This window comes from Gouania willdenowi, unplaced genomic scaffold (assembly GCF_900634775.1).
Source record: "Gouania willdenowi unplaced genomic scaffold, fGouWil2.1 scaffold_119_arrow_ctg1, whole genome shotgun sequence".
Taxonomy (NCBI): domain Eukaryota; kingdom Metazoa; phylum Chordata; class Actinopteri; order Blenniiformes; family Gobiesocidae; genus Gouania; species Gouania willdenowi.
This window is the reverse complement of record NW_021144867.1, coordinates 410081-437637: the sequence shown is the minus strand read 5'-3', so window position 1 is coordinate 437637 and position 27557 is coordinate 410081. Positions and strand designations below refer to the sequence as shown.

At 36.9% G+C, this 27557-nt stretch overlaps 1 protein-coding gene and 1 long non-coding RNA gene across 2 annotated transcripts in view; one reads left to right on the top strand and one right to left on the bottom strand.

Annotated features, from left to right (window-relative positions):
- Window positions 1-1151: 1151 nt before the first annotated feature.
- Window positions 1152-27557, bottom strand: part of LOC114458435 (protein unc-13 homolog A-like) — a 42590-nt gene continuing 16184 nt past the window's right edge. The window contains exons 10-42 of the mRNA XM_028440803.1: window positions 26238-27290; window positions 25114-25216; window positions 23126-23169; window positions 22342-22420; window positions 21417-21422; window positions 21262-21336; window positions 20946-21165; window positions 19865-20092; window positions 18936-19077; window positions 17706-17875; window positions 17503-17618; window positions 16273-16436; window positions 15650-15803; window positions 14515-14583; window positions 14334-14423; window positions 13052-13186; window positions 12855-12982; window positions 10802-10887; window positions 10603-10729; window positions 10432-10528; window positions 9845-9988; window positions 9096-9173; window positions 7897-7974; window positions 7723-7811; window positions 7507-7650; window positions 6364-6487; window positions 5204-5260; window positions 5050-5130; window positions 4114-4261; window positions 3742-3798; window positions 3005-3091; window positions 2778-2934; window positions 1152-1717 (exon numbers count right to left, since the gene is read on the bottom strand). Of these exons, the coding sequence (XP_028296604.1) occupies window positions 1429-1717; window positions 2778-2934; window positions 3005-3091; window positions 3742-3798; window positions 4114-4261; window positions 5050-5130; window positions 5204-5260; window positions 6364-6487; window positions 7507-7650; window positions 7723-7811; window positions 7897-7974; window positions 9096-9173; window positions 9845-9988; window positions 10432-10528; window positions 10603-10729; window positions 10802-10887; window positions 12855-12982; window positions 13052-13186; window positions 14334-14423; window positions 14515-14583; window positions 15650-15803; window positions 16273-16436; window positions 17503-17618; window positions 17706-17875; window positions 18936-19077; window positions 19865-20092; window positions 20946-21165; window positions 21262-21336; window positions 21417-21422; window positions 22342-22420; window positions 23126-23169; window positions 25114-25216; window positions 26238-27290 (4819 nt within the window). The 3' untranslated portion in view covers window positions 1152-1428. The remainder of the gene's footprint in view (window positions 1718-2777; window positions 2935-3004; window positions 3092-3741; window positions 3799-4113; window positions 4262-5049; window positions 5131-5203; window positions 5261-6363; window positions 6488-7506; window positions 7651-7722; window positions 7812-7896; window positions 7975-9095; window positions 9174-9844; window positions 9989-10431; window positions 10529-10602; window positions 10730-10801; window positions 10888-12854; window positions 12983-13051; window positions 13187-14333; window positions 14424-14514; window positions 14584-15649; window positions 15804-16272; window positions 16437-17502; window positions 17619-17705; window positions 17876-18935; window positions 19078-19864; window positions 20093-20945; window positions 21166-21261; window positions 21337-21416; window positions 21423-22341; window positions 22421-23125; window positions 23170-25113; window positions 25217-26237; window positions 27291-27557) is intronic.
- Window positions 7559-8223, top strand: LOC114458436 (uncharacterized). The gene is made up of 2 exons (XR_003673039.1): window positions 7559-7675; window positions 7767-8223. It is a non-coding gene; the product is annotated as an uncharacterized LOC114458436 (long non-coding RNA).

The window sequence follows — 27557 nt, the reverse complement described above, 5'->3', positions numbered from 1 at the left end:
GTCCAACACCAACAGGAAGTCCATGATTGAAAGCTTTCAAAATAAAAGCTCCCCTTTTGATTGTGGCGATGCTAACAGAGGTGCTAGCTACGCGTTGTTGGTGTATTGCTCAAAGTAACGTCCTGTAGCCCTTTGTGGAAAAAGTCACGTGCACTGGCCTCCACTCAACGCTATTGCTCCATTTTAGTAAAAAAAAAAACAACTTTCATTATCTTTCCTTGTATGGTTGCCATGGTTACGCTCCTCCGTCACAGTGTTCCTTTGATCCACATGCAGACTTTAAACATCACAGAACGAACACGTTAGATCTGGGAAGACTACGCAGGGTTGGGGTCAATTAGGTTTTTCAATTACAATTACGTCTTCAATTAGCCATGTTCAATTACAACTCAGTTATGATTACGGTGACTGACATTTTCTACCAATTACAGTATAAATTCTAATTATTACTTCCCCCCACTGAAAGTAAATTACAATCAATTTCTCAATTACTAAAATTCAAATTCAGCTCTTCTTAATTAATGAGTCTGAAAGAAATAAGGTGGTTGGAAAACGATATAAAAAACATTTGAAAGATTATTAACTACGTACGTGTGTAAGTCATAGAACTGTAACATGGTTCCACAGTTTTTGAGATTAATTCAATTTAATGATTTAAACTCACTGCAGTTGAAGGGCTGAACGTCAGAAACAGCTGGAGATAAAAAAAGAAAAAGTTAAACGTTGAAATTTGTTGAAGAATGGATGAACAGCTAAAGTTCAAAGTTGAAGACATTAAATCTCAAAACGCTGAAAATCCCAGTTACAAATCTCAAAAGTACAGGCATCCCTGTGCTGAACGATTGACACGTTTTAATATCTTAATTGTTAAAGTTGGTCAAACACTGAAGGAGTTAAAACGGGGCAAAATTCTGTGAAGGAAGAAAAAAAACCTCCTGCATCCTCACTAATTACATCAGAATTGTAATGAATTATCAATTACGCAATTATATTATACTGACCCCAGCCCTGGTGGACAATGACGGACAGACGCACAGGCAGGCAAAGGACGGACGGACAGACGCACAAACGGCAAACGAACAAAAGTGCAGAGTGCTCGTTCCCCCATCGTTCCCCCATCGTTCCCCCATCGTTCCCCCATCGTTCCTCCATCGTTCCACCATTGTTCCCCAATAGTTCTCCCATTTTTCGTTTTCCAAACATATAAAAGTGGGATGTGTTGCAGGAAGAAAAGGCCAAGCTGATGAAAGAAACTCCTCCATGTTTGCATTGAGAAAGTAAAAGTTGCATAAAGTCTGCAGACGTGTGTGTGTGTGTGTGTGTAACGTGTGTGTGTGTGTGTGTGTGTGTGTGTGTGTGTGTGTGTAACGTGTGTGTGTGCGTGTGTGCTCATAGAAAAGCGTCCGTCCTGTTTCCTGCTTCCTCTCCTCAGCTTCGACCTTCTTCGGCTGAGCGTTGGTCCGACTTGAGTTTAACGAACTCTTTGGCGACGTCGTCGTTGTTTCTCTGCGACAGGATGCGCAGCACGGTGAGACCCGTCTCGTCCATGTGCACGCGGCGGCCCAGCGGCATCCAGCAGGTGACGGCGCCCCTGCTGGCCACGTCCTTCACCTGCAGCACCGACATCCCCACGGTGCGATCCTCACGAGCAAAGCAGTAGTCCTTCACACACACCTGCAGCTCATAGCTCTCTGGACCCACCTCCGTGCCCAGGGCACTGAAAACAAAAGAAACAACACGTTACTATTGTGCCAATTTGTGAAAAAGTATGTTTCTTCTGGCGACCACTAGGTGGCGCCTGTTCGTTGTATACACAGTCTAGCCATGACTTCCTGTAGCAGACATTTTGTTTGTTGCATGTTGAAAGAAGCACATGGTCAAGCATTATCCTGTTCATTTCTGTGCCAGTATATTTTATCAGTTTTTTTACATTTATTGCAGTTTATTTGATATAACTCAAGATGATAGCATTTGTTGTGGCTAGCCATATGAGGCAGTACTAATTCAAATAAGAAAGTTGTATATTAGATAAACATGTGCATATATTTAAAAGAAAATATGTTCATTATTTCTTCCAGTTTTACTCCTTTTGACACGTTATCAATAAAACACTGTGAAACGTGAGGAAGCATCGTTTATTGAACACAGTGTGTGGGAGGAGTTATCTGTCTGTCTACAACAACTATCATGAGAAATATTATAGAGTATTACCATGTGTGTATTCATATCTACTGTTATCATGTAAAATTATATTAATTTAATCACTTTACCTCCTTAATATTGATTTATTATTAATCATAGTATTTAGTTACACTGTTAAAGGGGATATATTATGAAATTTTTTACCCATCTCCATTTGTTCTAAGAACCCCAAAAACATAGTGTTTGAAGTTTATTTTCCCAAACTCGCCTGTTTTCCAGAGTTTTAGCCTCTGAAAAGTCACTTTCTGAGCAGTTTTGGGGCCTCTTTATGCATATTCATGAGTGGGCGTGTCTATAGATGCTCACTCACGTCATGTCTCGCTCTTTTACAGGGTGATCAGTAATCAGTGATCACAAAAGCAATTTTATATGTGCTATCCACACACTGTTTGATAGAATCAGAGACAGGCAGCACCAAAGCATGATGGGACCTCCACCGTGTCCCACTGTAGGAAAGCTTGACCTAATCCAGGCTTTTTTAAATACATTGATGCATCACATTTCCAGTGACTCTGTTGTGCTTATTTGTGTAAAAAGGCTGTGACTTTAAATATTTAAAGATGATTTCCACTCACTACTGGAAGCTCTCGCTGAACTTTGGGGACCAGGTGTTGTTCTTGGACTTTGTGGCAAATTTCCTCTTTTTATCGCTGAGGTGAGGCCCGATGATGTAGACCTCCACAAACGGCCTGAAGCCCTGTGCTTTCCACTTCAGGTCGTTGGCTGACACCACTGCAGGGAGAGAGCATCGTTACAGAACAGGAAGAGGAAGAGGAAGATAAACGGGAAGAGGAACGGGAACCTTTGATGCTGATCTTGTGCTCTCCATTGGGTTGAGGTAAGACCTCCACGTTCATCACCACCTCTCCAACGGCATCAACTCCAGATGCTGAAAGGAAGCACAGAGAGAGACAGTGAAAAACATTCTACATTCTACAAAAAACTAACAAAAATACACAACATGTACTCCATAAACACTCAAGGTGACTCCTTAAAAACAGAAAAATAACAGAAAAAACTTCAAAAAAGTGTGCTGATCTGATAAATCTGATCTGTAAAAGCAGATTTACCACTAAAACAAGCGTAAACATGTCATTTATATGAGGTTATGGTTTACCTAACGTCTGTCGGACGATAGGTAAACGTTTCACTTTTTCTTTGAAGGTTCATATCAGAAATGGTCTGTGTTTAAAAGCAAATCAGCAACACAAAATGCCAAAACTAAATATTTGTTTCTTTTTCTCTTTCTCCTCGTCCTCCTCTGCGCCTGCTCAGTCATTCTATTTTTTTTTTGTTGACTAATCGTTACATGAGCGATAGTCTTGGTCGACCAACCATTTTCTTGACTACAGCCCTAAAAAATATACAAAATGTCATAAAAGATACATCAAAAAAGATAATTATTTTTAAAAGGACAACAGAAATGAGTTGATCATGTGACCCACAACGTTAGAGAAGCTCAAACAGGAACAGAAGAAGATCTCACGGTCACAGATACAGACACACAGATGTCTGTGAGATACGTAGTGTGTAACAAACCTTTCTCTGGGGGCGTGTCTTCGTTGGCACTGAATCTGATTCCTTTCCCTCCATGGACTGAGGAGAGACAACAGGATGTTCAAACCACGAAGATAAATCATTAACGACGACAGAAGCATTAAAAAATAAAAAACACAAATACAGAAAAATGCACATAAATTACAAAAAAACACCGCAATTTATAGATTTTTATAAAAAAGTAAGTGAATATAATTTAAATAAATATAAATACTAAATATTTGTTCATATCCTTCATTCCAAACGATCCAAAACCAAACATTTATTAGTGTTTTCCCACATTTTCCTGTATGTTTCCAAACCTTAGTGTATCATCATGTCTTTTTGTGTGTGTGTGTGTGTGTAAAGTCGTACCCTGAGCCATCTGTGAGAGAACAAACTTCCTGATCAGTTTGTCGGTGGCCTGTGTGTACAGAGACAGAGCGTAACGCAGAGACTGCAGGTCAGGACTTTTCTCCAGGAAGGTTTTCTTTAAGCCCACACCACCCGCGTGGAAGTATTGCTGCAAGACAAAAAAGCACATCAGTGCAGCCCCAAAAACAAACATACAGAATGACTCAGAAACACCACAAATAAAACAAAAAAAACATGCACAGAATGACAATAAAACTATACAAAAAGCCTAAAAATGATTCCAAAAACACAGAAAATAACTACAATAATACACAAGAGGAATGCACAAATTGACTTTACACAAGAAACCACAAATATACAAAGAATGACAGAAAAACACAAAAAATGACTTTAAAAGACATATGAAATTAAAGAAAAATACACAAAAGAAGAAGAAAATATACAGAAAAAATACACAAAATACTAGAAAAGTACATATAAATAAAGAAACAACAGAAATATACAAAATGAACTACAGATACATAAGTTAACTCATAACACACAAAAATTACTCAAACACAATAATACACAAAAAGACACACACAAAATGTAAAAATCACAGCAAAGCCACACAAGAGGAATGCACAAAACAACAAAAATGTACAGAATAACAAAAAAAAAGACAACAATGTGACTGTAGAAACATAAAACAACAAAAATAAATAAATAACACAAAACAACAACAATAAACACACAAAAGGACATAAAAATGTATAAAATTACTCCAAAAACACATGAAACAACAACAGAAACATACAAAATGACAACAAAGTTATTGTTGTTTCCTCTGTTAATGCTCTGATTGGTCAGATACGATCACATGTTTGTAGCTCCGCCCCCTTCTATAACGGTCTCTGCCGTACATCTGACTAGCGTAGCAATGATGTAAGGACGTACCTTGATGGTGTCCAGTGCCAGCTCGATGACAGCACACTGTTTAGGAGTGAGTGCCTTGGCCTCCTCTCGGCCCATGTGCTCCTGCAGGACATAAACAGACAGTGAGAGGGACATCCGCGTGGTTTCCATCAGGCTCTAATGTGACTAATGTCACCTTCAGTTTGGACAGCTGACCCAGGTCTTTGGCTGCGTTAAAGATCATCTGAGTTCCCTGATGAGAGAAACAACACACAGAGACGTGAGCGTGCACGAATAAACAGGAAGTCAGAGTGGGGAGTGTGCATGTGACGAGGTGAGGTGTGCTGCTTTATGTTGGAACGGAGCTGAATAAAGCTGAGCTGAGTAAAGGTTGACTCCATATCCCACAATGCAATGTGTAAACATGTCAACAAATGGAGCGTTAACGGTGGAGATAAAAATAACTTTCAAGCAGCAAATTCAACATTTTTACATCTTTTTTCAAACAAATAATTCATTTCTGAGGCCTACACTGTGATTTTATCTGACAAAGAATAATTATTGGGAGTAGAAACTTTACCTAGTGAAGTTAAATGTGTCACTATTTAGCATAATATGTTAATGAGGGGGCTGTACTCCTTTGTGTGTTTTTGGACTTGTTATTTTGTATTTTTGTAAATCATCTACTAGTAGATAATTTACTGTCACTAGTAGAACTAGTAAAGCTTTGACTTTTTACTATTAACACATTTTAAGTCTACTAGTACAGTGCAGTAGTTCTAGTAAAACCATAAGATTTTGTGTATTTTATATGTTTTTGAGTCATTTGTCGTTCTTTTTATATATTTTTTCTGTTATTTTTGTCGTCATCCTGTGGGTTTTTTTTGAGTCATTTTTGTATTTTTGTTGTCATTTTATATGCTTTTCTTGGTATTTGTGTTTTTGTCAGTTTTTAAGAGTCAATTTCTGTTGTGGTTTTGTATATTTTATCTGATTTTGTGTGTTTTTGGACAAGGAGTATTTTTTGTGCATCTGTGATGACGTTTTGTGTATTTATTCTGTATTTTTGTACCCATTTTGTGTGTTTCTGGAGTAATTGCTTTGGTTTTTGTTGTTGTTCAATATTTATTTTCATTTTACTTTTTTTTGTGTGGTTTCATGAGTTTTTGGAGTGAATTTCTGTTGTGGTTTTTTTACATTTTATCTCATTTTATGCTTTGAAAGGCCGCACACACACTTACAATAACCTACGATGAGGAAGAAGAGTGAAACTTGCACATACACGGGTTAAGGTGCGGTTAGCGTAGCGACAATGCTAATGCACGAGCACATGGGTGGGAGAGGGCGGAGCCTCACCGTCTGGTCGGTGAGCGTGGGCAGTACGATGGTTTTCTCCATGGTGTTCATCACCAGCTTCCACAACTCCTTCAGAACTCGCTTCAGAACCGTCTTCTCACAGATCTTTGCAAACAGAGACAAACTACACACACACACACACACACACACACACACACACACACACACACACACACACAACGTTACACTCGCTTCTGATCCTTTTCATGAACAGATTTTAATGCATTTTAATGATACAGGGCACTTCTGTTTATAACAGAGATGTTTGGCCCAAATCATCAGCATTCATGTTAGCATTAAAATAATGAGCATTAACACAGAAAACAACACAGGTTTACTGTGTGTTTGTGTTTGTTTTGTGTTTGTCTTTTCATTTGTGGACATTCTAGTTCATGTTTCTTTGTTCTTTTTCTGTAATCTGTGTTTTTGGAGTCACTTTGTGTTGTTTTGTGGATTTATATTGATATTTTTTTGCATTTTTCTGTTATTTCATGTGTTTTTAAGTAATTTTGTTGTTGTTCTCACATATTTTTCTCCGTTATTGTTTTATTAAAACCAATAATAAAAAGAGAATAGACATAAGTACATTTAAAAACCAAAATAATAAAGTAAAATAGAGAAAAACTTGAAACTTGTTTTTCATTGAAATAGTAATAAAGTAGAATACAGTTCATACAATTTGAAAATAACTAAATAAAATAAAATATAATTTAAAAAAATACACAAGTACACATGTTTTTTTTTAAATTTAAAATGAATAACAATATAATAAAAATAAAAATAAAAAAAAATCTGAAAACAAAAGTAGAAAAGTTTTTTTTTATTAAAAAATTGTAACATAGTAGAATACAAATAATAAAATCTAAAAAATAATCTAATGTGATATCATAAAAATACATGTTTTTTATTCACTAACACTGTAACTCTTGAATATTGTTAAATTTCACAGAATGGTTAATTATAATTGGATGTACTGGATTTTTACATCAAGTTTAAGTATCAATACAATTTCTGGAATGGTAAAAATAAGTAAATATAATTCTTAATTTTTGAGGAAAAAATAGAACAAATATATATACTTTTAAAGATTTTCTGTTAAGCATTCAGACTTCAGCTCAAAATAAATAATAAACAAATACACACTTGCTGTCCAGGAAGTCCATGATTGGCTGCAGGACGTTGTCGGCCTCCTGAACTACGCTGCCATTGGCTGGGACAGTCTGACCTTTGACCTGTGCGAGGATGTCCCCCATCTGTCTGACGTTGTCCTCGATCTGAGGCTGAAAGCTGAGGGACAAACAGACGTCGTCAGGTGAGAAACGCTACATGTGAAGCTGTGGATGAACGTAAACGACTCACCTCACTGCAAAGATACGACTGAGGTCGTCCATCACGCTGTTCAGTTTGTTCTGGAGCTCCTTCAGGAAGTCGCTCGCCTCCAGATTCAGCTGCACCAACAAGAAGAAGAAGGATTAGATTGGATGAACGGTTGGATGCACATGCTGGCGCCCAAAAGGACAAATGAGAACTCACGTCTTTTCCTCCCATGGCCTCGAACATCTTCTCCAACTGAACCCTGAGCTGCTGGATGTTGTTGATGATGATGCAGGGCTGACAGAGGACACAGAGGGAGGAGTCAGTGACACACACACACACGCACGCACACGCACACACACACACGCACACACACACACACACGCACACACACACACACACACACGCACACACGCACACACACAGCATCGTGTGGCCCTCAGTCTCATTTTGGGCGGCCCACAAAAAAAACACACAAAATGACAGAAAAATACACACAAAAATAAACAAAAAACTGTAAAATACACAAAATTATTACACACAATATGGCTACAAATAAATAACTGAAAAAATACAAAAGTACACAGAGTGGCTCCAAAAACACATAAAATAATAGGGAAAAACATACAAAATAACAAAAACTGACACTTAAAAAAACTTACAAAATTACACAAAAATGCAACAAAATTACTCCAAAAACACAGAAGAATAATCCAAATAAATAACAAGAAAATATACAAAATGACAACAAATGTACACAAAACAACAACAAAATAAAAGAAAAAAATCATTAAACAACAAAAAAAAGACAAAAAAACATTTTAAAAAACATACAAAACAACAATTAAAATAAAATAACAACAAAATATACAGAAAAACGAACAAAACAATAACAAAAACACAAAAGATTACTCCCCAAAAATGATAAAATTACACAAAAAACCCAGAAAAGACAACAAAAATACACAAAAATGACTCCAAAAACATTTACAACAACAAAAGAAATACAGAAAAAATACAAAACAACAATAAAATAAACAAAACAACAGTAAAATAAAATACAAAACAAAAAAACAAAACAAAAATTACATTAAAAACACAAAAATTACACAAATACATTACTCCAAAACACAGAAGAACAAATAAATAACTGAAAAATACACAAAATTACTACAAATTCACAAGAATACAACATGTGAAAATACACAATAACAACAAAAATGATAAAATAAATGAAAATAAATAAATTAAAAAAATCAACCTCAGATCAGATAAAAGCTGCAAATCTCTCTCTAAAATCTTTAGCCTGAATTCATTTAGAAATTGTCCACCAACAGCTGGGCTCTTGAAAAGTGATTATCTGACAGAAAACACATCTGGAATGAGTATTTTTTTAACACAAGTAATTTCACACTCACCACTTTCTCTTTCTTTACGTGATTGGGAAACTCCTTTGCAATGATGTCAGCGTACGACAGCAGAACGTTACCAATGGTCTGAAACAGTAGAAGAAGAATTTGTCAAGAGGTGAGCGATCATACTGAGGCGTGAACTCAAATAACCACAAAACTACAATACAAATACACAAAATGACAACTAAAATATATATGATTGTAAAACGTATAAAAACAGACAAAATGACAAAAAAATACACAAAAGGATAAGTAAAATGCACAAAATGACTCAAACACATGAAATGACCAAAAAAATACACAAAATGACAACTAATATATACATAATGACTCAAAAACACATAAAATGAGAGAAAAATACACAAAATTACAACAAAAATGACCAAATTAATCCAAAAAAACAACAACAATAGAATGACAACTTAAAAAAATAGGAAATTACTCATAAACAAATAAAATGAATAGACAAAACAAAGACAAAAAATGCACAAATGAGTCCAAAAACACACAAAATGCAACAAAACACACTAAATGACTAAACAAAACACAAAATACTATTAAAAATACACACAATAACAAAAAAAAAACCACAAAGATGACTCCTAAAACACACAACATGGCAACAGAAACACACAAAACAACTCCAATAACAAAAAAAACTATGTCTCCATTCTGTTTGATCAGATGTGATCAATGATCCTGTGCTCAGGTATAATATATAAATATATATAAATATAAAAAGTGGACCTTGTCACCTTGGCAAACCTCTTCATGTAGTTCCCAACGATCTGAGGGTCAGGACACTCCAGTTTACGGATGATCTCAAAGCTCTGGTTCAGCTGAGAGAAAACGTCCACCACGGAGCAGGAGAACAGAGCGTGCTCAGACGTGACCTGGAACTGAAGGAGGATCGACCAATCAGAGGCTTCCATTAGTGTCACTATCACTCATTCATTCTTTTGCTGTTGTCCTTTTTTATACATTTTATTGTTTTTTCTGTTTCAATTTTTCTGTCATTTTGCATGTTTTTATGACTCATTTTGTGTAACTTTGTTGTAACTTTATATAAATACTTGTTTTTTGTGGTTATGTGTATATTTTTGTATTTTTGCATGTTTTTTTAATCATTCTGTGCAATTGTGTTGTAATTTTGTAAATGTATGTTATATTTGTTGTAATTCTACATAAATCCTTCCGTTGTTTGTGTTTACGTGTATATTTGTGTATTTTTGCATGTTTTTCTGAGTCATTTTGTGTAATTTTGTTGTAATTTTATATACATTTTGTGTTTCTGTGTATATTTGTGTATTTTTGCGTGCATCTGTAGATTAAAAACAGTTACCCCGTCTTTTTTGTCCCTCTCCAAAGCTCCGTGAAGGAAATCTCTGGACACTTCCTCGTTCTCGTCCAACCACATGATGACGAAAGGCTCAAACCAGCTGCACCGTGACAAACGTTAGAGTTAGAGAACATAACAGGAGTAAAGTGTGTACTCTCTACAGGAAGTACTCACGCCGGGTACTCGGGTACGTGCTTCTGGAACGTCACCAGTTCTTTGCAGTACTCGTTGTAGAGCCACTTTACTTTGAAGTGAAGGTTCATGTAGTCAGCACTTTTACACAGACGGTGCTTCTCGTGCTCTGAGGACCAACGATTAGGGTCACACACTGATAGGATGATGAAGGTCACATGACCAGCGTGTGGTCACCTACCCTCCATGGCGTACTTCATGTCCTGTGCGAACATGTTCCACATCACCTCAGCGCTGATCTTTCCCACGTTCAGCTCCTGAGGAAACCTACAGACGGACGTACAGCTTTAATCTGAGCGCCACACACAGGAGGAATCGTTTTCATTATACACACACACGTGGGAAACCAGCGGCACGGGGGCCACATGAGGCCCAGGGCTAGTGATGGCGGCCCTCAAACTAAATGTACAAAATGACTCCCAAAACACACAAGATGACTACAAAAAAAAAACACAAAAATAACACAAAAATGTAGAAAACAACAACAAAACACACGCAATAACAACAAGACACATCCAAAATTACAGAAAAAAAAACACAAAATGACAACAAAAGACAAATAACACATAAAATGACTCCAAAAACACACAAGATGACTACAAAATAACAAAAAAAATGTAAAAAGTAAAAACAAAATGTACAAAATGACAATATTAAAAAAACGTCAACAAAGGACAAGAAAAAATACACAAAATGACTCCAAAAACACACAAGATGACAACCAAAGTACACAACAATGTAGAAAACAACAAAAAAAAATGCACAAAATGACAACAGAAACACACAAAACTAGTCCGAAAACATACAAAATTGCAACAAAAAAAAAAAATCAAAAATACGCAAGATTACTCCCAAAACTAGCAAGATGACCACAAAAATAACACAAAATCATGGAAGACAACAACAAACCACACAAAATGACAATAAGAATTTTGTCATTTTTGTCAGAAAAAAAGAAATTCACAAAATGACTCCAAAAACAGAAAATTAAAGAAAATACAAAAATGACAATAAAATAGACAAAATCACTAAAAAGACACAAAACTGCAACAAAAATACATGAATAAATAAAATATGTGCAAAAATGAGAGTAAAACACAACACACACACAGTTCCTTTGTTGTTTCCTGTATTAATGTTTACATGAATGTTGGTCAGATCAGATGAGATCACGTTTGTGGCCCCGCCCCCTGTGATTATTGTTGCCGTGCGATGCCTTGATGTGTACTTTAATGATATTTGCAGACGTTATGTTATTTGTTTAGTGTGTGTGTGTCTCCTATAAACTCAGCTCTGAGTAAACAAAGACTGCTCAGCCTGTTTCTGTTGGATTATTTCCCACACAAACACACACTTAAGAGCACGGGTTCTCAAACTTTTTTCTACAACTACACCAATCTTGCCATATTTTAACCTATTTTCATCACTTTTTCTAGCCATATTTTTTCTCCTTTTGATGCATTTTTGTTACATTACTCCCATTTCTACCAATTCTTCATTAAATTTCAATGCCTTTTCTGCACATTTTTTCCACTTTCAAGACATTTTCAGCACTTATAAACCCTTTCCACCACTTTTCCACCTAATGTCACATATGTTGACCCATTACTGTCACTTTTAGCCTCTTTTCACTATATTTTGCCAATTTAACCACATTCACCATTTGTCATGGCCATTATTTGCCAGTTTGAACCAATTCTTCCTACATTTTAAATTACTGTACATTAACCCCCCCCATTTCTAAGCCAATATTGACACTTTGAACTCTTTTTACTACATTTTTATGTCAGTTTTTGCCCACTCTAATTTGCATATTTTAACCAATTTCTGTGGGTTTTTTTAAATCCCATTTCACCACCTTTTCCACCATTTTTGGTCACTTTTAACCCATTTTATTTGTGATTAAAACAAGGACTTCCATCTTTAAGATGATTATATACTATGACCTTCCTGAATAACAGTGGATATTATTCAGATAAATAAATAAATGTGTTTATCACAGATTCATAGAACAATGGACCATCATTTTACTGACTTTATAGATGGACCCCAAAAATCTTTCCCCTTTACTCCCCCTTATAGATGACCCTGTCTCCATATGACTGTTCTTCAATGTTCATGTCTGTGTTCAACCACCTTCAGCTACAGTGGGGGTCCCCGGGCTCTAGAACCTTTATTTTGGGAGTCGCGAGCTGAAAAGGTTGAGAACCAGTGGTTTAGAAAGCTACACTCACTGGTTGAGACAGGGTGTGTAGGAGTTCTTGTCCTCCTCAATGATGGACACGATGAGGGTGATCAGCTTAGACCAGAAGTCCAGATTCTTGATGTTCGGGCCCTGCTCGTCAGGAGGGACGGCTTTGGACTGAAGGACAAGAAAGTAGCTCTCAGCACACACACACACACACAGTGACGCACACACAGTGACGCTCACCGGGTCAGTCTGGTACTCCCTGTTGTAGAGGTCGTGGCAGTTGTTGAAAATATACTCGTAGGTAGAGTTCAGACAGGCTTTCACACAGTCCTTCACCACCTGACTGGCTCTGGGAGGACTCTGGAGCTCCTGGACCTGCACACACACGCGCACACACATGCAGTTAGACCCAGAAATGGTTTTTAAAGCTATACATAAATAAATAAAAAACAAAAGTACTACCATTTAAAAAAAAAAACAACAATGAATGGAAAAAAACAAGTGCATATAAGTGTAATATAAGACAACAGAATTTAAAACAAAAATACTAATAACCATAAAGAAAAGACAATTAAATTAAGAAAAAGAGTGACTCCAAACCAAATACTTAATAACAGAAAGATACACAAAATGACAAAAGATGACAGAAATACACAAAATGATTCCACAAACACACATGACGACCACAAAAACATAGAAAACAACAAAACGCACAAAATACAATAAAAAAATACACAAAATGACAACGTAAACACACAAAATGACTCCAAATCACACAAGACGACCACAAAGATAACACAAAAACATAGAAAACAACAACAAAATGACAACAGAAACACACAAAAACAGCAACAAAAATGTTGACTGTAAAAATGTTTACAGTCGCATTTAGTAATAATGACCCATGATGACATGCGGGACAATAATAAATAAAATATATAAATAATAAAAACAAATATACTAATAACCATGAAAAAAATACAAAATAAAATCTAAAAAAAATAAACTTAATAAAGTGCATGTAGGGAAATAAAATGATAAATGATAAAATACATGGAGTAATAACCCATGATGACATAAACAGACACAGGAAAAAATTAAATAAATTAAATTAAACTAAACAAATAAATAAATGGAAACAAAAGCAGGATCATTCCTACTAAGATTAAAAAAAAATTGGAAAAACAAGATATGAAAAACAACATAAATGTCACAAAGATAAAAAAATTATTAAGAGGTAAAAGTGCAAGACAAACACAACCAATGAAAACAAAGTAAAAACAAAGGACATTAGCAAATAAAATGATTTTAAAAACAAAATGTACCCAAATTGATAATAAAGGATCATTAACAGAAGTGCCCATTAATGATTGATCAATAATCTGTGTAAAATTATTCATTTCTGGGCAGGTGATGATTTAACAGCTGCTTTTAAACTGTGAGCTTTTATTTTGAAACATCAGGCTTTCTGTTTCCCATAAAAAGACGTTGAAGTAATAGATAATCCATAAAGAAGATTGACCTTCATCCTGAAGAAGGTGATGCTGGTCAGCAGGTCCACTGTGGACTTCAGGTCCTGAAGTCTCTCAGGACTGCTGGCTGGGAAGTTATTCTGAAATAAAAAACAAGATGTTTTCATCAGAGAACAGAACAAACAGTATGTACTATGTAGTATGTAGTATGTAGTATGTATGAAAACTAACCCGATACATGGAGAGGTCGATCCTCAGAGAGTTGTGCAGCTGATCCAAAAGTTTGACGAATCTCTCCTTCTACACAGGAAGTGATACACAAACACCACTCAGCTGACATTTGACTACACAAATACACAAAGGAGTTGGACAAAATGTGCAAAAAGCAAAGTATACAGTAGTTTAACCACAGCAGCAGAAATACAGCCTGTGATGATCTGTGATAAGAGAAAAACCAACAGAAAATACACAATTCACTGAGATGGAAATAGAAATTTTATTATTATTATTATTATTATTATTAAATTTGTTTTAATGACTTTTTTTAAACAAAATCAAGTGGAAATTTCAATCTGACACTGAGTATTTGACTTAATGTTAGCTTTAGCATGTGCAGCCAACAGCTGGTCAAATGTTAGCTTTAGCATGTGTAGATAAAGGTTGGTCCAATGTTAGCTTTAGCCTGCGTAGCTAACGGCTGTTCTAATGCTAGCTTTGGCATGTGTAGATAATGGCTGTTCTAATGCTAGCTTTAGCATGTGTAGATAAAGGCTGTTATAATGCTAGCTTTAGCATGTGTAGATAAAGGCTGTTCTAATGTTAGCTTTAGCATGTGTAGATAAAGGCTGTTCTAATGTTAGCTTTAGCATGTGTAGATAAAGGTTGGTCCAATGTTAGCTTTAGCCTGTGTAGCTAGCGGCTGTTCTAATGCTAGCTTTAGCATGTGTAGATAACGGCTGTTCTAATGCTAGCTTTAGCATGTGTAGATAACAGCTGTTCTAATGCTAGCTTTAGCATGTGTAGATAAAGGTTGGTCTAATGTTAGCTTTAGCCTGTGTAGCTAACGGCTGTTCTAATGCTAGCTTTAGCATGTGTAGATAACGGCTGTTCTAATGCTAGCTTTAGCATGTGTAGATAACGGCTGTTCTAATGCTAGCTTTAGCATGTGTAGATAACGGCTGTTCTAATGCTAGCTTTAGCATGTATAGATAACGGCTGTTCTAATGCTAACTTTAGCATGTGTAGATAATGGCTGGATCTCAGCTCATGTTTGTTTTGTAAATATTAAATTAATGCTAACAGTTAACTCCATTAATTGTTTTTAACATGTTTGACGTGATCTCAGGACGTCTTTGAAGGAACTCACTCCAAAGTTGGATGCAGCGAAGCGGTCGGATGCAGACACGTTGTTGGACGACTCAGTGGTGTGTGCGTAGTAGGCGTTAATGTTGGCGAGGAGCGTGCTCATCACCGCGGGAACTCCAGGACACATGTACTTAGACGACAAACAGGCAAAGTGTCTGTGGACACACAACCAGAGATACACAACCATCTGATATACACAACCAGTGATACACACCCAGTGATACACAACCAGAGATACACAACAAGTAACACACACCCAGAGATACACACCCAGAAACACACAACCAGTGGTACACTACAAGGGACACACAATGAGTGACACACACACCCAGAGATAGACAACCAGAGATACACACCCAGTGATACACAACCAGTGATACACGCACAACCAGAGATACACACCCAGTGATACACAACCAGCAACACACAACCAGTGATAAATAACTAGAGATACACAACCAGTGACACACACACAACCAGTTGAAATACACAACCAGTGACACACACACAACCAGTTGAAATACACAACCAGTGATACACACACAACTAGTGATACACAAACAGTGTTACATATAGTAACGCACACACTGATGGAGAGAAACACACACACACACACTAACGTACGTCATGGCCTGGTAGATAGACTCCACTCCGTATCTCATAGCGAACTCATCCACTATTTCCTGCGACGTCTCATCAAAATAAACCTTCCAGGCATCGTCTCCTTTAGCTTCAGGAATCTTCACCACTCCACCACTCTGCTCCTCTGTGGTGTACTGGAACAGGTGCTGCACACACACACACACACACACACACACACACACCAGGGTTGGGGTCAATTACATTTTTAAATTACAATTGCATCTCCAATTATCAATGTTCGATTACAACTCAATCACAATTACTGAGCCTTTAATTAATAATCTTATTAAACGTAACCTTCCACATGTGTTAGCTTTCTGTTAGCATCTCTAATGCTAATGTGTCGGTTCGCTGTAAAATACAATAAAAAATATTATCTATCGTCTAATTAGTTTCTCATCTCTCGGTTACGTTGTTCAGCTTCCTAATCAATGACAGTATTGGTATTAAAGTCTTTGGTGTGGGCGTCTGAGCCTTTTATCTGTCACTATACCCCAGAATTTCAATTTATTCAAAAATAAATAAATAAAAAATAAAATAAAATAATCCTCAATAGAACTGCAAAGTCGTGGAAAACTTGATCTGAAACATATTTTAATAATTGTTGACTACATATTGTAAAAGCCACTGCAAAAGTTATGTGTTTAATCAAATTGTAGTTTTTATTTAAATTTAATGCCAATTGCAATTACAAAGTCAATTATCTGAGCTCAAATGCAATTCAATTATGATTATAACAGCAACTTTCACTCCTACATCACACACACGCACACACACACTACTCTGGCCCCCATCTATTAAGGTCGATATGTTGCAAAATGTGAGCTTCGGTATCAGCTGCAAACTTGTCATCCAACATTTATTCACATGTTTTTTAATTACTTGTGTAAATGATCGTTTACAACCACAACTCTCCGGTTACAACTTCTCTAACATTGATAATATTTACAGACTTTTTCAAACTAATGCAGAAGTCTTGATCAGAGAGAATAGAAAGCTGATCAATGACTGGATCAATAACTCGTCCATGTGCACTGAACATCACTAGTGTCAGTAATAAATCAATGAGTGTATTAAGTACAAATGCTTTTATCTGCCAATATCAAAGGCAGAGCCTTTCATTTAATTTTTCCACACCACAAACAGAAGCCTAGGTGTCTAAAATATTGATTGACTGTATTGATCTGGTAATGAGGTGTTTGTGGTGCTGACCTCGTGCAGACAGGTGTACTGAACATGATAGGGAGCCACCGTCTCTTCTCCTTTGATCTCCACACTGATGTGCATGCGTATGGCTCCTGATACCGCAGACTTATCCGTCCTTTTATCTGTTCAACAATAATAATCACACACAGTTCTTTTAGCTCTGCCCCTTTCGCTCGGTGGCGTTAGTTCCCACGCCTCCGGGAACTCACCCAGGTTGTACCACACGTCCATCTCTCCGCTCAGCGTGCGCACCTCGATGATGGTCTGACCCAGGAAGTCGTCGCTCTCCCGTTTGAATCTCTGCTTCACGCGCGACTTGATGTCGTCGTCCTCGTCCCACACGCGCACTTTGATGCGATCGGACGAGTTGTGGCACTCGCTGAGAGAGGAAGAAGAGGAAACATTAGCCAAAGATTGAAATACAACAGATACGTATAAAGATTAGGGATGGAACGATATGTTGCAATATTAAAACATCACAAGATGGAAAGGGAGATGTAACGTCAGAGGATTTGCCTTTTTTAAAAAAAAGGACAATTTAAATTTATGAAATGAAGCCTAACGCACTACAAAACAACAAAAATGCACATAATGACTTCAACAAGAGAAAAAACATCAACAAAAATTAACAAAATTACTCTAAAATCAAAGAAACTGACTATCAACATGTGAAAAAATTACAGAAAAATATACAAAAAGACAACTAAAATATATAAAATATGCATAACACACAAAACAATAACAAAAATGCACATATTGACTCCAACAACAGTAAAAACATAAACAAAAATACACAAAATGACTGTTAAAAACATACAAAATGACTCTAAATACACACAAAATGACAGAAAAATACACACAAAATGACAGAAAAAACACACAAAAGACAACTGAAATAAATTAAATGAAGCATAACAGCAGAAAAAAATCAACAAAAACATTGTAGAAACACACAAAATTACAGAAAAATTATGAAATGATGCATAACACTAAAAAATAACAAAAATGCACATATTGACTCCAACAACAGAAAAAAAACATCAACAAAAAAACACAAAATCACTCTAGAAACACACACAACGACTGTTAAAAACATACAAAATGACTCTAAAAACACACAAAACGACAGAAAAATACACAAAAGGACAAATAAAATGTATAAAACAATGAATAACTCACTAAGAAACAACAAAAATATGTTAATAATAAATACATTAATTTAAGATAATTATTAATTAAAAAAAAATTCAAAGTAAAATGTTTGCAGTCACCTGTAAAGCTGACATTGTAATTAACTTAATGCAAAACTGAAGGAATAAAACATTAATAAAAGAGCCGCAGTGTATCCACCAGGGGGCGCACTACACACTTAGTGACGCCACTTACTGGAGCAGAAACAGGAAGCGTCTTAGCCTCCATAAAAGATTGATCACACTCACAAGTGGAAGTTCTCATCCCACACGGGGTTGAGATTTCCGTAAATAGTCTTGGTTCTTTTCTTGGTTTTCCCGACTTGAACCGTGACGTAGGGGTCGCTGGAGCCCGTTTTGTCTTTGGCCTGAAGGCCCTGAGCGCATGCCACTGAGGAGGAAACCACAGAAGAAGAAGATGAGGAGTGGAGCACAGTTTGATGATTGATCAGATCCAGGGGTGGACTGGGACAAAAATTCAGCCCTGGTATTTTCTATCCAGACCAGTCCACTACATTATCACTACATTATGTAGAAGCTGTTATAAAGTCAGTGATTCTCAACATGTGGCTTTTTATGTCTTTTTTTTTTTTAAATATTATTCCCCCAGAAAACCTTAAAAGGGGGAAAACATTTTGACACCTTTTACCTATTATTTTTTGCAACTTCCTTTGTCCAGTTTTTGCCTTTTTCAAAAAGTTTCTGACGCTTTTTTTCAGGTTTAGCTTTCTTTTGCCAATAAAGACCCCTTTTTTTCCAATTTTTTGCCCATTTTTTGCAAGTTCTTTTTGACACTTTTATCCAATTTTTGTCCTTTTATTTTTTTCAGGCCACTTTCGCCCAATAAATAACCAACGGGTTTCATTGTTTTCCTACATTTCTACCCTCTTTTTTGTTCACATTTTTACCTTTTTTCACTATTGTTTGCCACATTCTGCCCATTAAAGCTACTCTTTGCCATTATATACCACCTGGTTCCTCTTTATTTGCCCATTTCTTGGCCACTCTTGACTGTTTTTGGTCCAATTTAGTCGCTTTATACTCTTTTTACCACTTTTAGACCATTTTTTGGTCACCTGTTACCATGTCTGCCTCCACTCGTTTGTCAAAAAAAATAAATTAAAGCAGCGGACCACAGTCTACCCCTGATCAGATCCACAACATTCCTATAGACTGACCCGTGATGCTGATCTTGGCCGACCACTTGGAGGTCCCGTCCAGCACGCTCTGCTTGATCTGCTTCATGTGCGCGCTGTGTGTGGACTTGTCCAGGCCGAACACTTCCTGGATCAGCTCAAAGATCTCAGGCTTGTTCCTCTCCCTGATCTTCATTCGATCCTTCAGCACCATGATGATGTTCTGGGTGCGGTCCTCCGCCCCGTGCTTGGAGCTCTTCTCTGCAGCTCCTGGAGATGAGAAATCAACCCCAATATTACAGAAGAAGAAGAGCTATATTGATCACAGCAGGAATGGGAAATGGGCGGCAAAACAAAATGTACATAATGAGTCCAACATCAGAAAAAACAAGATGACTCAAAAATCAAAAAGGACAATTTAAATATATGAAATGACAAATAACACAAAAAAACTACAAAAAACACACAAATTGACTCCATCAAAAAATGACTAAAAAAACAAATAACATGACAGAAAAATAAATAAAAGGACAACTAAAATAATGTATATACAATGAATGAATAACACACTAAGAAACAACACAAATACACACATTGACTACAACCACAGAGAAAAACATCAACAAAAGCATAAAAAAATACTCTAAAAACACACAAAATGACAGAAAAATACACAAAATGACAACAAAAATATATAAAAAGACTCATAACACACTAAACAACAAAACAGGAATATACATATTGACTCTAAAAATACTTCAAATTATTTGGGAAAAAACAAAAAAAGACAGAAGAGTGTAAGAAATTATGCAAAATAACAAACAAAAACACACACTCTTGTTCTCATTGTGTTTTTTGTGGTTTAATTTACATTTATGTTATTTTTGGAGAAATGTCATTTTTATATTATTTTTACTATGCGTATTTTCCTGTAATTTTGCATATTTTCTTTGAGTAATTTTTTTGGTCATTTTGTAGATTTATCTGTTATTTTTGATCATCTTGTGTGTTTTTGGGTTAAATTTTTGTATTTTTGTTGTCTCTTTTCATATTTTTCAGTTGTTGTCTCCTGTGTGTGTGTGTGTGTGTGTATGTGTGTGTTTGTGTGTGTGTCTGCCCATACTCTGCAGGCAGTCGGCGTTGAGCAGATCCTGGCACTTTTCGTGGCACTTGACTCCACACTCTGAGCAGCGCATGCCCTGGCGTGCAATGCCCCACAGCAGACCCTCACACTCGTAGCAGTAGGTGGGCGTGGTCGCCGTCCACACCTCAAAGTTGTGCGGCGTTGTGGAGGATATGGGGTAGATGAGGGCCTGCAACGTCTTTTTGTACACGTGGCTTTTCTGTTCACATCACAAGAACAAAACAAAAACCAAACATACGCTTTTCTGCTGTTGCTGTGAAACAAACATAAAAACAAAACCGGGATAAAAACGCACCAGCTCTTCGTTTCCCAGCGTGGTCGAGGCCATGGCCGAGGTGATTCCGGCCTTACGAGAGTTCTGCACCAAAGACTGTGGAGAAGAGGTGGATGTTCAGGTGTGATCTGCAGCACAGATTCTAACCTGATTTATCTTTGGAATTAAAAACTCACCATGGCCTGATGAAGCCACAGAGGCAAAAGAGACACAAGAGATAAAAACAAGAGTCAAACTATTGTCCATTATCTGCTCCTTCACGTCATTAAACTTTACATATGCACAGAGATTTAAACTACAGTTTAAATGAACAATAAATGACAGCATTTTAGGGGAAAAACTGCCTTAAAAGTCTAATATTATGAGGAAAAAACTCTGACTGTCACTTTCACTTCAGGGAAAAATTTCTAATCTTGCAATATTTCAAGAATAAAAGCTATAATATGTCAAATTATTTAATAATGTATAATAAGCAAAAAGGTGTCATCATAGATGTATAACATGCTTTTTTAACTATATATTTTTCCATCTATGCAGTTAATTTTTTTTTACATTTCATTGATTTTTTTAATGGTTATCTATTCATTTTATTTTATTTCCCCATGTCTGCACTTTTTTTTTTACATTTCATAGTTTTTAATTGGTTAATATTTTTGTCATTCATTCTTTCATTCATTGATTTACTTTTTACAATGTCTGCATTTGTCATAATATGTTATTACTACATATATTTTCCCTTCATGCACTTTATCTGATTTTATTTATTTATTTCACATTCCATAGACTTTTCTTTATGGTTAGAAGTATTTTTTGTTTTCATTCGTTTATTTATTTATATCTTTTTTTCCCATGTGTGTATATGTGATCATAGATTGTTAGAAAGATAGATAGATAGATAGATAGGTAGATAGGTAGATAGATAGGTAGATAGGTAGATAGGTAGATAGGTAGATAGGTAGATGGATAGATGGATAGATGGATAGATAGGTGAAGTGTCCTTGGGCAAGACACACTGAACCCTAAAGCTCAGTCCCATTGATCTGTGAATGGGTGAATGAGTTGTGTGCGTGTGTGTGTGTGTGTGTGTGTGTGTGTTCTCACCAGGTCTCTGACCAGGGGAATAGCTTTCCTCTTGCGTAAGTCAGGCATACTGTCGATGCTGTAGAGAGCTCCTCCCATTCTACCATAGAACATATTGATCATTACACATGTTCTACAGCTGATCATTACACATGTTCTACATCTGATCATTACACATGTTCTACATCTGATCATTACACATGTTCTACATCTGATCATTACACATGTTCTACATCTGATCATTACACATGTTCTACATCTGATCATTACACATGTTCTACATCTGATCATTACACATGTTCTACATCTGATCATTACACATGTTCTACATCTGATCATTACACATGTTCTACATCTGATCATTACACATGTTCTACATCTGATCATTACACATGTTCTACATCTGATCATTACACATGTTTTATATCTGATCATTACACTGGTTCTACATCTCATAAACTATTGTACATTGTGTTATATTTTAACTCCACATCCGTGCAAACGTCTCCTAAATCTTGAGAAAAGTGTTTGTAATTCAGAGCCAGGCTGAGGAGAGGATTTCTCAAGGACTTTCCTGCAGCTTTTTAATGCCTTGGCTTCAATTTTCAGAGCTGACACTCCAAACAGCTGCTGAATTTCAATTTCGCCGCTAAAAGCATTGGCTTAGTATGCAGGAGGGGTCCCAAATAGAAGAAGACAGGATTCCCAGAGCTAAGGAGCTTTTTTAATCTAAAGCTGCAGCGTTAGCATCAACTAATGCACTCTCTCTCTGTGTGTGTGTGTGTGTGTGTAAATGAACGCTCACCCTCCTTTACCAAACCACAGAGAGTTGGAGGTCTCTCCTCGAGCCTGAGGACAGAAGAAGAAGAAGAAACATGTCACCAGTAGTAGAAGAAGAAAGCTGCAGTTTTAACACCAACGCTCAGGAAATAAACAAAGCTAACAGTTAGCTTAAAGCTAGGCATTAAATAATTAAATAAACATTATTGGGGTAATATTGGCCTGGAAAACTGCACTAATCCTCATCTGTTCAACACACTGGGAATGTATGACATCACACTGAATAACAGAAGTCAACAAACTAAAAATCAACATGTGACAGAAAATAGAAACCATTAAACCAAAAATAAAAAATAAATAAAGCAATGTCTTATTCTGTTTTTTTTTTTTTAATTTAATTATTACTATAGTGATCACTGCAGTTATTATTATTAATATTATTTTGTATCATTATTTTATATTACATAATAATAATTACTATTACTATTGTTATTTATCATTGCTGCTATTATTAATGTTATCATTTATCATTTATGTTATTATTTTTATTATATTACTATTACTAAAATTATTATTTATGCTATTATATTCTATAATATTATTACTATTAATATTATTATCACTACATATTATTATTATTATTGCTGCTATTATCAGTATTTTATATCATATTATTATTACAAATAATATTTTTAGTTATTTCTGCTATTATTATTTTATCTTATTATTACGACTAATATTATTTATCAATGATGATGTTATTTTTATCACGACTGTTTTTACTATAATAATCTAGTGTTTCTTTATGAAAGGAAAAATATTAAAAAGAAAAAACAAACTATCATATTTCTATTTGTTACGTATCTGTAATGTACAAATTTGTTCTGAAATTAATCTGTTTATTGTTGCTGGGGGAATTTTCTCTGTGATTAGCATTATTAAGTTAACATTTAGCAAAGAAAAATGTGTTTTTGACCTGTTTGTCCATTAATAAAGGGAGAAATTGGGTAAAATAATAAGTGGTTGTAAAATGAGGTATAATACAAATGTCATGTACATGACTGAATAAAAACCCATTTGTGTCCAGGGAGAACATTCACAGCCACAGCCACATCTGAGATTTGTGTAAATGACATTGTTATAATTCCACATCAGATACATGTTCCTACCTGTCTGCATGCTCCAATGACGCCCGAGCAAAGTGCATGCGAGTGTCGCTATGGCAATGACATGAAACTGGAAGGAAAACAAAATGGGTCGGCACAAACAAACAAACAAACAAACAAACAAAAACAAAGGAACGAAGGCCAAACGTCAAAGAAAAGGTGACAAACATCAACATAAACATTGAAGCAAGTGATTAATAATCAGCAAAACTGAAGTCAAACGTAATGAGTTGCAATGCAAAGGTAAAGAAAAGTGCAAATCAGGCAGGCTGTGTCAGGTGAGCCTTCAAAATAAAATACCTAATTTATGGAGCAGGAAGCACAAATTAAGGCTGCAGCATGTGGACCTGCATAGACAACAGGTGGTCCAGGGGCCACACGCGGGCCCTTAGACTAATTTTGTACGGCCCAAAACAGTAAACTCACAAAAGAACTCAAAATATACACAAAATGACTCCAAGAAATACACAAAAATTACAGCAAAATATCAACAAAATACAAAAATGAACTACAATAACAAACAACAAAACAACAAAATATACAAAATTATTATGAAAATACACAAAATTATTTTGAAAATAAGTCAAAAATGTAAAAAAAAACACAATATTTACCCAGAATTAAAAACAAAACTAAAAAATACATGAAATAATTACACACAAGCCTCGCTGTGCAAGTTAGCGTCTCAAGTAAATGTGTTTGTGAACACATGGAGCCTGCAGCGCTGGAAGCTCACACTGGGTGAACTGGTGAACAGGTGAACTGGTGAACCGGTGAACTGGAGAACCGGTGAACTGGAGAACCGGTGAACTGGAGAACCGGTGAACTGGAGAACCGGTGAACTCACCTCCCTCAGCTGGTGCAGCACTTTGTTGTAGAGCCTTAACCAGTTTTCTTTGGCTCTGACAGCGGGATCCACGGGTTCTTTGGGCTCCTCCACCACTGGAGGACTACAGGAAGAGAACAGGAAGGAAACCTTCAGCTTTACGCAGACTCATCGACTCATTTATAATCTTTAATTGTGACTGGTTTTGTTCTAGTTTTTGTCTTTTACAATCCTTTTGTTAGGATGGCGGAGGCATAGGAGGCTAGGCTAATGCTAGTTAGTGCAAATACTAGATTAATGCTAAATTATGGCATGATAATGCTAATCCTTAGCTAATGCTAATGCAAAGCTTATGCTGGAATAATGCTAGGTTAATGTTAATGCTAGGCTAAGTTAATGCTCAGTTAATGCCAATGCTTAGCTAATGTTAAGCTAATGCCATGTTAATGCTTAGCTTATGCTAGCTAATGCTAATTCTAGGCTAATGCTAGCCAATGTTAATACTAGGGTAATGCTTAGCTAATGTTAGGTTAATGTTATGCTAATGTTTAGCTTATGCTAGATAATGCTAATTCTAGGCTCATGCTAATGCTAGATAATGTTAAGGCTAGAGTAATGCCAATGCTTGGCTAATGCTAGGCTAAGTTAATATTTAGCTAATGATAGTTATTGTTATGCTAATGCTAGGTCAATGCTAATATTAGGCAAATGCTAGTTAATGCTAATGCATGCTAATGTTAATGCTAGGCTAACATTAATAATGCTAAAATAATGCTACGTTAACATTAATAATGATAAATTAATGCTACAATAATGTTACGATAATGCTGCGTTAATGCTAAGCAAAGCTAATGCTAATGCAGTGTTCAACAACGTGCGCCAGCACCTGCATCCTCACTTGCATTTTCTTCAGGAAACGTAAATATTCTAGTTAACATTGTGTTGAACTGTCACAAAGTAGATTTTTGCGTAAAAAGAGAGTCACACAAGTTATTTCTCTTTTTTTGAAAAACAGGCATTTCTTCCCAACATGTTTTATTTCAAGTTTCTCAGAAAAGAAAGGATTTATTTTAACCTGGATTTATTGATCATAATTGAATAATTAAAGTGATAATGTTTTATTTTGGCAACTTCCTGTTTCCTACCTCTGTGTTTTCTCTGATTCCTCCGTAGGTTTCTGCAGCTCGCCTTCATGGAGTTTCTCCTGTTTCTCCTCTGCTGGAAGCTGCTCCTCCTCCTGCAGAGAAGGAGGCGTTCTGGTCTCCTCCTCTGGCCACACCCCTTCCTCCTCTGGCCATGCCCTCTCCTCCTCCTCTTGTTGCCGTGGCACCGACTCCTCCTCTGTGCCGTTTCCAGTGGTTGGATCAGCGAGGTTTGACGAAGGTGATGCAAGAGCCGGCTGCTGAGAGGAGGAGTTCAGAGTAGAGGACGGAGGCTGAGAGGAGGAGGAGTCGACTATGGTAGCCGGGTGTGATGGAGCGACGCTAGCCGCCACCGCCTGTTGCTGAGCGACGGTGGGAGGGGGAGGAGCTTGGGGATGGGTGGGGACAGACGACAGGAAAGAAGAAGCCAAGCCTGTGACAGCAGCTGTGAGAGGTTTGGCCATGGAGAAGAAGGAGGAGGCGGCTGGAGGCGGAGCTTGTACGGGTGGCGGAGCTTGTTTGGGTGCTTGTGTCGAGGGCGGAGCTGTGGACAGAGAAGCTGACGTCTGAGTGGGCGGCGGCTGCAGCGAAGCCTGTTTCTCCAGAGGAGGTTTGGAACTCGCCACGTCCAGGGTAGGCGGGGCAATGGATGTAGGCGGGGCCGTAGACGTGGGCGTGGGCGTGAATGGGGGCTCCATGTCCTCGCTCAGCGTGCCGTCCATATTGTACAGATCTTCGTCGTCGTAGGTCATCTCCTCATCCTCGTAGAGCCCCTCCTCCTCCTCCCCCTCATACAGACCGCCGTCGTCCTCGTACAGGGCCACGCCCTCGCCACCGTCCTTGCTGTAGCCGCCCTCGTCGCTGTAGCCTCCTGGTGGCTCCTCGGGGTCCCAGTCTGGCGAGCCTTTGCTGTAGCTGACCGACGAGTGGCAGGAGTGGTACGAGTCATTCTCGTCGTACGGGTCGCGCTCGCCGTACTCGCCACCGTAGTCTTCCTCGCTCAGCTGACTGCTGCAGCGGCTCAGCTCAGCCGAGGAGGCGTAGCTTCCTGTGGGGCTAGAGACGCAGGAGGATACAGTTAGCAGCTGTTAGCAGCAGTTACAAAAGACTCCAAAAATTAAACGGAGAAAAATACACAACATAAGATACAAAACAACAACAAAAATACAAATACTATATAAAATGATAAAAATACATAAAATGATTTTAAAAAACACAAAAATACACAAAATTACTGTAAAAATACACACAAACAAATAAAACAGTAACAAAAACACACAAAACAACATAAATGACAATGGCCCCGCCCCCTGTGACAAAAGC